Source organism: Helianthus annuus, chromosome 4, assembly GCF_002127325.2.
Source record: "Helianthus annuus cultivar XRQ/B chromosome 4, HanXRQr2.0-SUNRISE, whole genome shotgun sequence".
Lineage (NCBI taxonomy): Eukaryota > Viridiplantae > Streptophyta > Magnoliopsida > Asterales > Asteraceae > Helianthus > Helianthus annuus.
In genome coordinates this window covers 201,663,589-201,675,919 of record NC_035436.2, presented here as the reverse complement: position 1 = coordinate 201,675,919, position 12,331 = coordinate 201,663,589, and the positions used below count along the sequence as shown (strand labels likewise).

Here is a 12,331-nt window from a genome sequence, read left to right as displayed (position 1 = left end):
ATTTAAAAAAAAAAAACATGCATTAATTAATTTATATATCCTTTTCTATTTTGTATAAAACTATTTTATGTTCAACTGATAGTTTGACTTGAAAGTTAACCTAAAGATTTATTATTTACTTTTTTTTTTTAAAAGCACGGATATTTCAACATCCTTAAATTGAATTTCGTCCCCGAAATTCTAAATGATGCCTAGCAGTAATCCTAAGAACACGTCGGTTAGCTAAGACCTGGTTCGCATTAGACAAGATTAATTTATTCGATTTTTGTAGGCTCTTATAAAGGGGCTGTTTGTTTACCTTCTAATGAGGCTCTTAATGGTTCAGACCTCTTACTGGTTCAGCACTTAATGGTTCAGACTGTTTGTTTCACGAGCAGATGTCTGAATGGTTCAGATATTTGCCTTTGAATTGTTAAGATTTATACAGAGTCTGAATGGTTAAGACCTCTAATCTGAATTGTTCAGACATTTGCCTCTGAACAGTTAAGCATTATACATGCTCTTAATGGTTCAGACTCTTACTGGTTCAACACTTAATGGTTCAGACCTCTTACTGCTTCAGCACTTAACCATTCAGATGTTGACAAACAGCCCCTAACTAATCTTTCCATCATCAGAAGATTATTATTATTATTATTATTATTATTATTATTATTATTATTATTATTATTATTATTATTATTATTATTATTATTATTATTATTTATCATTCAAATGTTTAATTTTGGTAGTTTAAATTAAAAAAAAAAAAAAAAGATAGCAAGTCCGCTTAAATGTCCGGTCCGGTTTTAAAAGGTTGGGTTATGGTTAGATTTCAAAAAATAATAATTAGATATATTATATTTTCATTATGTATTTGTATTGACGTTTGACATATTTTTGTTGGTTATATAGAAATTAGTTTGATTATCGTTTTTATATGATCTGACCAGACCCGATCTGATTTGAACCGGACCGAAAATTTTTTACATAGTGATAGACAAATAACCTCTTAAAATTTCCGCACTCCATGAAAAAAGTTCTTGATGTCATGTAGAATTTCGAATTTCGGACTCGACCACATCAGTGACGTTATGGGTGCTCTAATTTTCTCTAAATTGAATTTAATTAAAATAATGTTTCATAATATTTTCTTTTTAGTACATCATTACTATCACATAATTCTTTTTTTACAAAACAAGATCATGGATCAATAACAACTTGATCATATGGTTGGGAGACATTTCTACCAATCATAAACATAAACTTTTCCTTATCAATCCATGTTTCGGGTTTTAAAATCTTTAAAGCGTCGGATGCAATTAAAAAAGTGGAGAATAGATCGTAGAACAATACAATGGCGGATCTGTTCTTGAAACAAGCCGAGATATACCAGAAGTCTCGACCAAGTTATCCACGAAAACTGTTCGATTTCATCGCCTCCAAAACGGCCAGCCACGACGTCGTTTGGGACGTCGCCACCGGCAGCGGTCAGGCTGCCACTTCCGTAAGTTTCCTAAATGATTATTTTTAGTTTGGATTATTAAAAAGCCGATCTTACCATTAGATCGGCTTTTATACGTGTATGCGTCTAGTCTATTTTAGGGGCTCTTTGGCAACATCTGAATGGTTAAGTGCTGAACTAGTAAGAGATCTGAACCATTAAGTGCTGAATCAGTAAGAGGTCTGAACTATTAAGAGCATGTATAATGTTTAACCGTTCAGAGGCAAATGTCTGACCAATTCAGATTAGAGGTCTTAACCATTCAGACCTCTGTATAAATCTTAACCATGATCAGAGGCAAATGTTTGAACCATTCAGACATCTGCTAAACAAACAGTCTGAACCATTAAGTGCTGAACCAGTAAGTGATCTGAACCATTAAGAGCCTCATTAAGAGGTAAACAAACAGCCCCTTATTTTATTTTATTTTATTTTATTGAACAACATTATAAACAGGTGAAAATGGTTAGAAAAAACCTAACCAAATTCGAATATAAGAAGTTTCATTAAATAATATGAATTTATATCAAGATAGATGGTAAACGGGCAACAAGCTGCACCGTTACCCCTGTTTGAATAACAAATCCAAGTCTTTTAAAAACTACGTCCATAGATCTCGGAGTCATAATATTACTATGCATGACCCGTAGATCTTTCTGTTAATTATATCATAAGAACAAGGGTAAAACATAAACCCTAATGATGTAAATTCAATCATGAACAATAAAATAAGAGGTGTGTACCTGATTAGCAGTCACCACACCAGAGAGGGAAGTAGACGTCATGTTCGTCAGATTGGTCTGGTTCCCCTTTAGGATGTATCATCTTGATGGTAGTACCGAGTTCTTTAGGGTTGAAGAACTCGTAGTAATGGAGAGAGAGGAGGGGCGATATTGAGTGTGATGTTATGAATGTCTAACCCTAATCCCTCTCTAGTAATCTCCTTATATACACCCAAGGGGAAACCCAATTAGTTAATTAGGGTAATCTGGCCCATCAACAATTACCAACTAATTTATTATAGGTTTTAATATATTTTGATCCGTATTATATAAATGATAATGTTGGCTACTAGATTAAATATAAATAAATAAATATTTAATCTTACATTCTCCCACTTAGCCGAATAATCATTTATCATGAGTATTAGATAAGTCTGATCAGAAGTTAATACTCATTTTAGCCTTAAACAAGTACTATAGCAGAGAAATACAGCCGTTGAATCATTATGCGATTCAGGACCCCCATTAGTCATACTATAGCCTTAATTTAAAACCTAATAGTTATGATCAAAATACAAACAAGCCCTTTAGCGTTTGATTTGTATTTATAGTTGTCTATATGTCATTACACCGGCAGAACATATGTAAGAGACATACAAAATCAAACTTATGAGGAATATTAAAAGTTAATCATTCATAGTACGATATGCAGTTGTACATAGTCATCAATAAACCCGTGATTATTATAAGCGCTTACATAATAGTTATGGGTGATAGACTTTTAGTTATAGGATCCTTAAGCATATCATGAATGCATTCGATACAAAGATTTAGTTTCCTCAATTCGTTCATAAACGAATAATTAATTGTGTATCGAAATTTAATGCAGCACCTCTCGAACTGTTACTGTTCAAGGAGACATGGTAGCTGACTTTATCACAATAAGTCTTCAATATATTAATCATATGGAGTTAATAAACTTATGAGTCCACTGATAAATTTCCAACAACATTTAGTGACTATTGCTTTGTGATCAACAATATATTATATCGTCATAACTTAGGTTGTTATTATCAGTTTATTATGACTCCTCCATAAGATAGGTTTTGTCTGCTGACATAAAGATATACCCGAAATTACATTTTGTCATCTTTTAATATCACAAAGTTAGAGTAATCAACCGGTTTGAGTTCTCACTTCTTCTTTAAAATATAGTCTCTCGTTTCTTTTAAAGATATTGTAATACTCTATTAAATGCTTCACATTAATCTAGACATATCTAGTGTGTTGCAATGTGAGTAATATCTAAACGAGTATAGACTTAAACTTACATAAGGCTTCCAATTAATGAAGCGTAAGGAAATAATTTCATTTATCCTGTTATCCTCTAAAGGAGAGCAGTATTTTGTTACATATGTAAGGACCCATTTAATGTTAAACTTATGGAACGAAACTAATGTCCCATTGGGTCTATCTCGGTACGTTATGATATCAATCACATAAGAGATATCTCTGAGATCTATTATATCAAAGTTTGTGTTAACAATGCTTTGACTTATGTAACATATACTTGTCAAAAGAATATCATTTATATAGACAAGTTTATCTTAGTTGCTCCCACTCATTTTGAGGTAGGTTCATTAATCCACTTGATTCTTGATGAAAATAATTACGTTAGCTTTTCATCACATTATGATGTTTGCATTAACCCATACATGGATATTATTGGCTTACAAATAAAGTGTTCTTTAACCTTCAGTTTGAAACTTTAGGTTGTTATCTAATGAACATGTAAATGTGTCAGCCATTTGTTAGGGAAAATTGTTTTTAATGTTCATCTAATGTAGCTTTAAACCATTATAAGCTACTAGAACAGTGATGATCCTCAAAAAAATCTTTGATAATTTATCTCCTAAGTATAACCTTTGACAATCAATCATGCTTCTTAGTGTCTTAACACTTATATCAGGATTTGGTTTAGTTATGAACACTCTTAGGTAATTCAATCAAATCCCAAACGTTACACGAACACATAAAATCAGTTTTACTAGAAAACTGTTTTATTCCATTCAGATGATTGATTTACGCTAATGGCTTGATTTTAAGAGATAGGATCATTAAACATTTCCAAAAATCCATTTCAACTTCATTAGGGAGGTTATGTAATCATCAAAATTAGTAGGCTTTTAAACCTAGATGACCTCCTGAGTTGATTATTGGGTTCATTAGAAGTTTCAGTTTTATGGATTAGCTCTTGGTTAGGTTGCTATCATTTTCATTCTAAGTTTATAAGAGTTGGTGCAGTATGGTGTACAAGAGGTGTAATTGGAGTTAAATTCGGAGTGAAATTTAATGACACTCTTCCCCCCCCCCCCCCCCCCGCCTCTTGTATTCCTTGCAAGTCATGATAAGGACTTTGACTGCTCCCACTGACCTTAGAAAACTTTAGGAACTCAGCATGCTTATGGTCAATGTTTAACGACCAACAAATTCTAATAGAGAAAACAAAATTAATGACGTTAGTCGTTGTGATCTCTCTTGTTGAGGATTACGTTAGTTTAGGTAAGAAATCTAAGTGTGCCCACAATTAAGCAACAATGAACCTTTTGTAAGAGTAGCATTAGATTTTAAGGAGACAAGTATTGATGGAACAATGTCATGATGGAGCGGTGTCTTGTACAAGAGGTGCAAATTTAGGTAATGTAAAATTTTCACTCCCCCACCTCTTGCAACTATTGCAAGTTATTATTAAGACACTTAATGCTCCCACTGATCTTTAATATCTCTAGAATGCTACAAGAGAAGTTTCAATAAGCTGCGTGACGTGGGAACCTATCACATATACGTTAGACTTTATTCGATTTCTTTAATGTCCAGATATCATAAGAAACTTTGGGACATATTTAATAGAAATCTTAATAAGTATATATATATATATATATATGAATAGATTTCTTCTAAGACCGTGAGCCATATGCGACAAAATTTAGATACAAGTTGATAGTCTTTTAAATGATAAATGAATTATGTCTGAATATTCCATTTGGAATAAGTTCCACGAATGTCAATGAATGACTTATGATGGACCCATGCTTATTCCTTAAGCCAAGTAATATTTAGGGCTGTAACGTCATGATTTAAAATCACTTAGAATGAGATTAGATGAATAATCATCCTCATTAACCATCTCATGATTTCTCATGAATTTTGGTTATAATGGATGAAATTTATAAGTCTCATTTTCCTTTTGTCAAATTCTCATTTACATGATGACAAAAGTTGTGAAAATGTAAGGTATCATCTAGTTTCATCTTAGTAATGTTTCTATCCAGATATTTAGAACAAATAAAATGAGAGTTTAAGATAAGTGTGACTTTATGTTGACTATGCAAACCTCACAACCTTCATAACATTGCTTAATTATGATACTATATTCTGAGTAATACTCGGAATATATGTACGGTATCGAAAAACGTTGTTAGAAGATTGCTTATTATTGTTCTTATAGCCTTAACATTTAATCATGTCACTAACTCTCATGTTAATTATTTGTCGAGTTCTGGTAAGGAAACATTTAGAACTAGAGTCAACTAATCATGTGTTAATAGGAATATTAAAATTATCAGACTTAAATATCATTAGTAAGTGACTACCTAATTAATTTATCCAACTGTTCTTTAGAATAATGGATAGTCTCGTTGCTTATACCTAGTCTAATGGCATAATTATGCAGTGAGATTTTCCCTTGAAGAAACTTAGAGTTGGGATTTTGTACTTGTATTTTGTCAATGGACCTTAGAACAATCCTCTTTTAAAGTTTAAGTGGTTGTAGGGTGAGTAACAATTTATTTTCCAGCTTCAAACATTTATTTCTCTGTACATATGTTGCTTATCAACACACTCATTATACTTTGGTATTGTTGAGTGTTATAGTTGATTTATAAGGCATCAAATTGTACAAGTGAAAAACTTAATATGGAATGTACTGGAAAATGTACTTATTTACATGCGTAAGCCCTTAACTATATGGGTCATGATATTGTACATTATAATGTATTCACATATACCACTTAACTTTATAGTTTAGAATTTTAAAAGAAGGCATGCATCTTAGGAGTTCTAGTGATTATTCCATATATAAGAGATTAGCCTTAGGAAAATCTTAATCTGAAATAACTTTAGTGATAGCATTATGTTGGAGAGTTCTTGATTATCATAAGAGACATCATGTTCGATTTATCCTGATCATCATGCTCTAATTTTCTTCTTTATAATCTTTATCAGAAGAAAGCAATAGGATTATCGTGTCTTAAGAAATAATCAAGGATTTAATTTAAGAGCTAATTCCAATAGAAACTTTAAATAAAGCAAACTTTTTGGGTTTAGGAATTAGAGTGGATGAGATATATGTAGAAGTAAATTATAGTGAGTAAAATTATGGGTACTTAAAATAAGGCATACGAAATGATCATAAAATTAAGTAAGGATCATTAATATAAGGATCATTATGTGAAGAGATTGTGATATGTCTATTACTAACATCAAAATAATAGACTTATTTAAAGTTCTACTTAAACGAAGACAAATCAGCTTTGGCCAGAAGTGTAATCATTTAAGCATGTGTGCAAAGTGGTTGTAACAAATCAGCTTTGGCCAGAATTGAAACAATCACTTTAGTTATGCACTCGTTAAGTATGCCATCTATGAAGGAATTAAATCAGCTTTGGCCAGATATTAAGACATTCATGTTTATGATGCACACTTAACATAGCTTTCGTAATACTTGAACGATAAGTAGATGCATCAAATCAGCTTTGGCCAGAAGTGATACATCAGAAGCTCATTCAAGTTAAGCCATTTTGGTTTTGTAAAACATTATTTGATCCTTATTAATTAACTAAGTATTTACAAAACCAATTATTTAATAGCTAAGTCTTAGTTCACATTAAACAGCCTAAAATAATGAGGTTTCGAGTGATATCTCGACTCAGTTATGAGGTCTCGAGTGAGATTTCGAGCCAAGTCTCGACTCATCTTGCAACATTATGAGGTCTCGACTCATTAAGGTCTCGAGTCGCAACCTCAGTGTCTCGAGTCGTAATCATGGTCTCGACTGCTGTATTTTATGAGATCTTGACTCCTTGATGAGGTCTCGAGTCGCAACCATGGTCTCGAGTTGTGAAGATTGAAGTCCTTAGTCGGAACCTTAGTGGTCTCGAGTCGAAACCTTATGGTCTCGAGTCGAAATCGTTGTCTCGAGTTATAAAGGTTTGAGAACACTTATGATTTCGAGTCGTGACCTTGTGGTCTCGAGTCGAGATCTTGGTCTCGGCTCGTTAAAATTTATCTCGAAACTTCTGTTACAGCTGATTAGTGTGATAAGTTTGAATCAGCTAATTTAAGGGATTTTGATCATAATTTCAAAATATCTCTATCTATCCAAGTTAATTATTCGATTAAAATAATATATTATTTGAAACTTGGAGATAAAGTTATATAAATTTAGAAAATGTAATCAAAATTTAATCTATCACAAAATTAGGTGATATTGTAAGAAAGATCATAGCGTGAATAAGGCAAGTAAATATTCAACATAATAATAATTAATTATTAAATGCACATATTAAAACATGAATATGTACTACGATTCGATTAAATGCAATCGATTCCACTAATTCTTAAATGCATATATTCATATGTGAACATGAATTATATGAATACATTTAACAATTGACTGCAATTTAATATTAATAATAATAATGAAGTGCAATACATACAATAATTCATTATGGTCTCAAACTTCAAAACCAATACGTACAATAATAATTAACCTGATGTGAGAACTTGTACCATAAATGGCTTAATCGATTTTGATTATTTTCTAGAAAACGATTTAGTAATCATCAAAGATAAAAAATAATTTTGATTGATTTTAGTTTCCAAACCGTTTCATTGAATTCTTTGATTGAATATGATATAATTAACATATGCTCTGATACCATATGTTAATTATATCACAAGAACAAGGGTAAAACATAAACCCTAATGATGTAAATTCAATCATGAACAATAAAATAAGAGGTGTGTACCTGATTAGCAGTCACCACACCAGAGAGGGAAGTAGACGTCATGTTCGTCAGATTGGTCTGGTTCCCCTTTAGGATGTATCATCTTGATGGTAGTACCGAGTTCTTTAGGGTTGAAGAACTCGTAGTAATGGAGAGAGAGGAGGGGCGATATTGAGTGTGATGTTATGAATGTCTAACCCTAATCCCTCTCTAGTAATCTCCTTATATACACCCAAGGGGAAACCCAATTAGTTAATTAGGGTAATCTGGCCCATCAACAATTACCAACTAATTTATTATAGGTTTTAATATATTTTGATCCGTATTATATAAATGATAATGTTGGCTACTAGATTAAATATAAATAAATAAATATTTAATCTTACACTTTCATCCACTCAACGCCGCCATATTAACCTTGCTATTAATATGTGCATGCATGCGTCTTGTGATCAATCTTACTTGTTGTTCATAGCTTGCAAGCATATACGAAAGTGTAATCGGCACAGATGCAAGCAAAAATCAGCTAGAAAATGCTCCAAAGCTCCCCAATGTTCGCTACGAATGCACTTCTCCGAATATTTCAATGTCTGAATTAGAAGAGAAGATCGGGACAGAGTCAAGTGTCGATTTAGTCACAGTAGCTCAAGCGCTCCATTGGTTTGATCACGACACTTTCTACAACCGAGTCAAATGGGTACTAAAGAAACCGAATGGTGTAATCGCAGCATGGTGCTACACTCTTCCTAAAGTTGATGATGAATTCGACTCAGTGGTTAGAAAATTTTACGCGGTTTCCAAACCTTATACGGCTTTGGTAGTTGGATTGCTGGATGACAAGTATAGCAACATCAAGTTTCCCTTTGATCCAGTTGATGGATGTGTTGATACGGGTCCGTTTGAGTTTGAAATCAAGCAGGTGATGAGTTTGGGTGAGTTGTTTACGTACATTCGGTCATGGTCGTCGTACCAAACGGCAAAAGATAAGGGCGTGGAGTTGTTGAGCGATCGTGTGATGGAGGAATTCAGAAATGCTTGGAAAGAGGACGAGAATGGCGAAAGGATCGTCACATTTCCGGTTTATTTAAGGATCGGGAAAGTTGGAGATGGCAGTCCGGTCATGCAGCCGCGCTACTCGGATTGGATTGCTGAGAGGACGTAGACGGTGGGTGGTGGTGTGTTTAACCCTCTGCAGACCTTAGAAGATCTTAAAGGTGGTTGTGCCAAGTCTGCACCTAGAAGAGCTCGCACGAAGTTTTTTAATGAAACATTTTTGGAAAAACAAACAGTTGATGACAATGTCTGCGGACAGAAAAGTCTGCGGAGATCTTTTTTTAGAAAAAACAAACACCACCGAAGTCATCAAATGTTTTCCTTATTTTATGCATGATGTTTGATCAAGTTAGTTCGCATTCGTTATTGCATTTTCCTTTCTTTGTGTTAAAATAGCTTTTGTTGAATTAATGAAAATCAAGACGTTTATGTTTCCTCCTCAAAGTTCAAGACCAACCACGTTAGGTTGCTATCAATTTTGCATGTTAAATCCGTGATATAACAATATGATTTTGTTGGTGCATGTTTTTGCATGTTGAATATTCTTTGCCAACAAGACTATATTTTGATAGCGTTGGCTAAACAATTTTAAGAGTTAAAGCGAATTCTAAAATTAAAATCTTTTTAGGCTACTCGGTGTCAGTGGCGGATCTAGAAAATCCGCCAAGCCGTAACGTTTTATAAATAAGCGGTAACAAAATCGAAAAAACGTCAAATTTTTCCAAAATTTACACTAATTTTACACTACCGCCGGAGCGCCAAGCCGTAGCGAAGGTTGCCCCTAGTTACACTGTATGTCCGCCACTGCTCGGTGTGGTTGATACGGAGGATGGGCCTCTACGTCAGCGCCACGTAGGTTGGGTGTGAGGATGGGGCAAAGAGGATAAAGCCATATATATATATATATATATATATATATATATATATATATAGGGAAGGGATATATAGGAAACCATTTATTAGTGAGAAAACTAAGGAAACCAACTTTTTCACCGTTGATCTAGGTAATCTAATGGTTGAGGAAAAAGAAGACTTAAATCATTATTTTTATTCCATTGGAAATGAAAAGAGGGGTATATTTGTCCAAAACAAGTCAAGCTAAGTACAAACCATATATTAAAATATTGTTTGGATTTGATGGAATGACTGCATGTTCAGGGCACGTCAAATCATAGGGAAAGCAAGTTAAGCTATCCAAGATATCAACACAGAAACCCTTTTCAAATTTCATTAAAGCACTCACACAAACAGAGACATCTGGTTCCTTCTCTTCCTTCTCTCTCTGAACAAGCAGAGCAACCCCCAACAGAGAACTCGCAAACGCCGGCGAGAAAGTGAGCAAAGGTGGAAGTAGGCTGTACGATCGTAATCGGGGAGAGATTTTACGTAGGCAACCATCTGTTTCGAAAAAAAACCTAGTTATGAGGGCAACATTCAGGCTGTTATCCTCCGATAAAGGTCGCTGGAAAGGGAAGAAACCAAGTTCAAAGTAAGTCCAGTTTATATATCGCCGAAATTTCACCGATAATTTGATTGTTTGTTTTTTTGGGGGAAAGTTTTTTGTGATTATTGTTTGCTTCAGAATCTTCTGAAGTTTAAATCTATTTTTTTTATAACCGTGAACATTAGTTATTAGGATTCATTTGGTTTGGATTCTCTGGTTTTTTTTCAGTCTTCTTTAATTTGTGATTATTGTTTGTTTAGGATTGTTCAAATGTTATTTTTTCTCTATTTAAGCGATTTGGTTTGGTAATGTTGTTAGATTTAGTATTGAGATTGGGTTTTTAGTGTCGGATTACCTGAATGTGGGCATTTTGACGCGAAAGCGAAGAGGTATGCGTATGATTTTGACGCGTCGGACCAACAAAAACCCAAAACAGTCATACTAACATGTGTTAAAACGATTTATAACACTTTGTAGCGAGGGCGTTGCTTGATGAAAAGAAGACACGTGTTGACGATTGTGTAGTTTCGGTGCAGAATACAGTTTCAGGTAACATGTGTTACCTATCTCGTACCTGTTTGTTGTGTTAAATAACTCCGGAAATATTACTTGTGCTATTATGTATTTACTATGGCGGTTGTATTTGCAGGAGTGAGGAGAATGACCAGGTCCGTGACGGGTAGGCTGGCTAATAAGCGAAAGCAGAACGATAAAGAAACAGAACGATAACGAAAGAAGGTAGATGGAGAAACCGATGAAGAATGGGAACAAGAAGTCGATGAAGGGCAGGTGGTGGGTACCTTTGACGTTGTACAGAAGTTACCCTCCAGTGTAACACATGTTACAAACATGTGTTACTTATGTTCAACCTCTTTGTTACCAAAAATCGGGGCTGCACATATGTAAGACATGTTTGTAACTTATGTTACACTAGAGGGTAACACATGTATGATCATTTTTGGATCATTTGTATATATTTAAGTATAAACCTACAACATCGATACCCCCAAAAAGGTTACACATGTTACGACAAAATGGGAAATGTGTAGCAGCGTTCAATACTGTTCTTTCACTCTATAGTGTGTAACATGTGTGACATGGCGTTTGTCAGCAAAACATATAACTTGTAAGGTGATACGGTTGTGTAACATGTGTGATATGGCGTTTGTCAGCAAAATATAAAGCAGAGTTACACAAGATGTAACATGTGTAAACTGGAAACACTTGTGTAACATTTCGGTGTAACACATGTTACAGGTTGTATCTTTAAAACATGTTTATCTATAAGTACTTACAAAATATAAAGCAGAGTAGGAACACAACTTTTAAGGATGTTACTCACGTTGTAGAGAAGATGTTACATGTGCACACACAATTAACATGTGTAACATGGCGACAAGTGTCATGTGTGATCTTTTTTTGTTACCCTAGGGTGCTAAACGTATTACAACGTTCATAACGCACGTAAACTTATACTAACATCCATCCCTAAGTCCACAGATGATCTTGAACATACTCCACGTTACCATCTTTACGAGTCTTCTAATGGCACTAAATTGTG

The 12,331-nt window shown here is 33.9% G+C and overlaps 1 protein-coding gene across 1 annotated transcript; it reads left to right on the top strand.

Annotated features, from left to right (window-relative positions):
* The first annotated feature begins 1,336 nt into the window (after window positions 1-1,336).
* On the top strand, window positions 1,337-9,435 carry LOC110934181 (putative methyltransferase DDB_G0268948). Its single transcript, XM_022177368.2, has 2 exons — window positions 1,337-1,486; window positions 8,749-9,435. The coding sequence occupies exons 1-2, from the start codon at window positions 1,337-1,339 to the stop codon at window positions 9,433-9,435; spliced, it is 837 nt and encodes a 278-aa protein (XP_022033060.1).
* The last annotated feature ends 2,896 nt before the right edge of the window (window positions 9,436-12,331 follow it).

What these genes read in the sequence shown, in the direction of transcription:
- LOC110934181 (XM_022177368.2), top strand. Translation starts at nt 1,337, where the DNA reads ATGGCGGATCTGTTCTTGAAACAAGCCGAGATATACCAGAAGTCTCGA. An exon ending in GCGGTCAGGCTGCCACTTCC is followed by an intron (nt 1,487 to 8,748) that starts GTAAGTTTCCTA and finishes TGTTGTTCATAG; the next exon opens with CTTGCAAGCATATACGAAAG.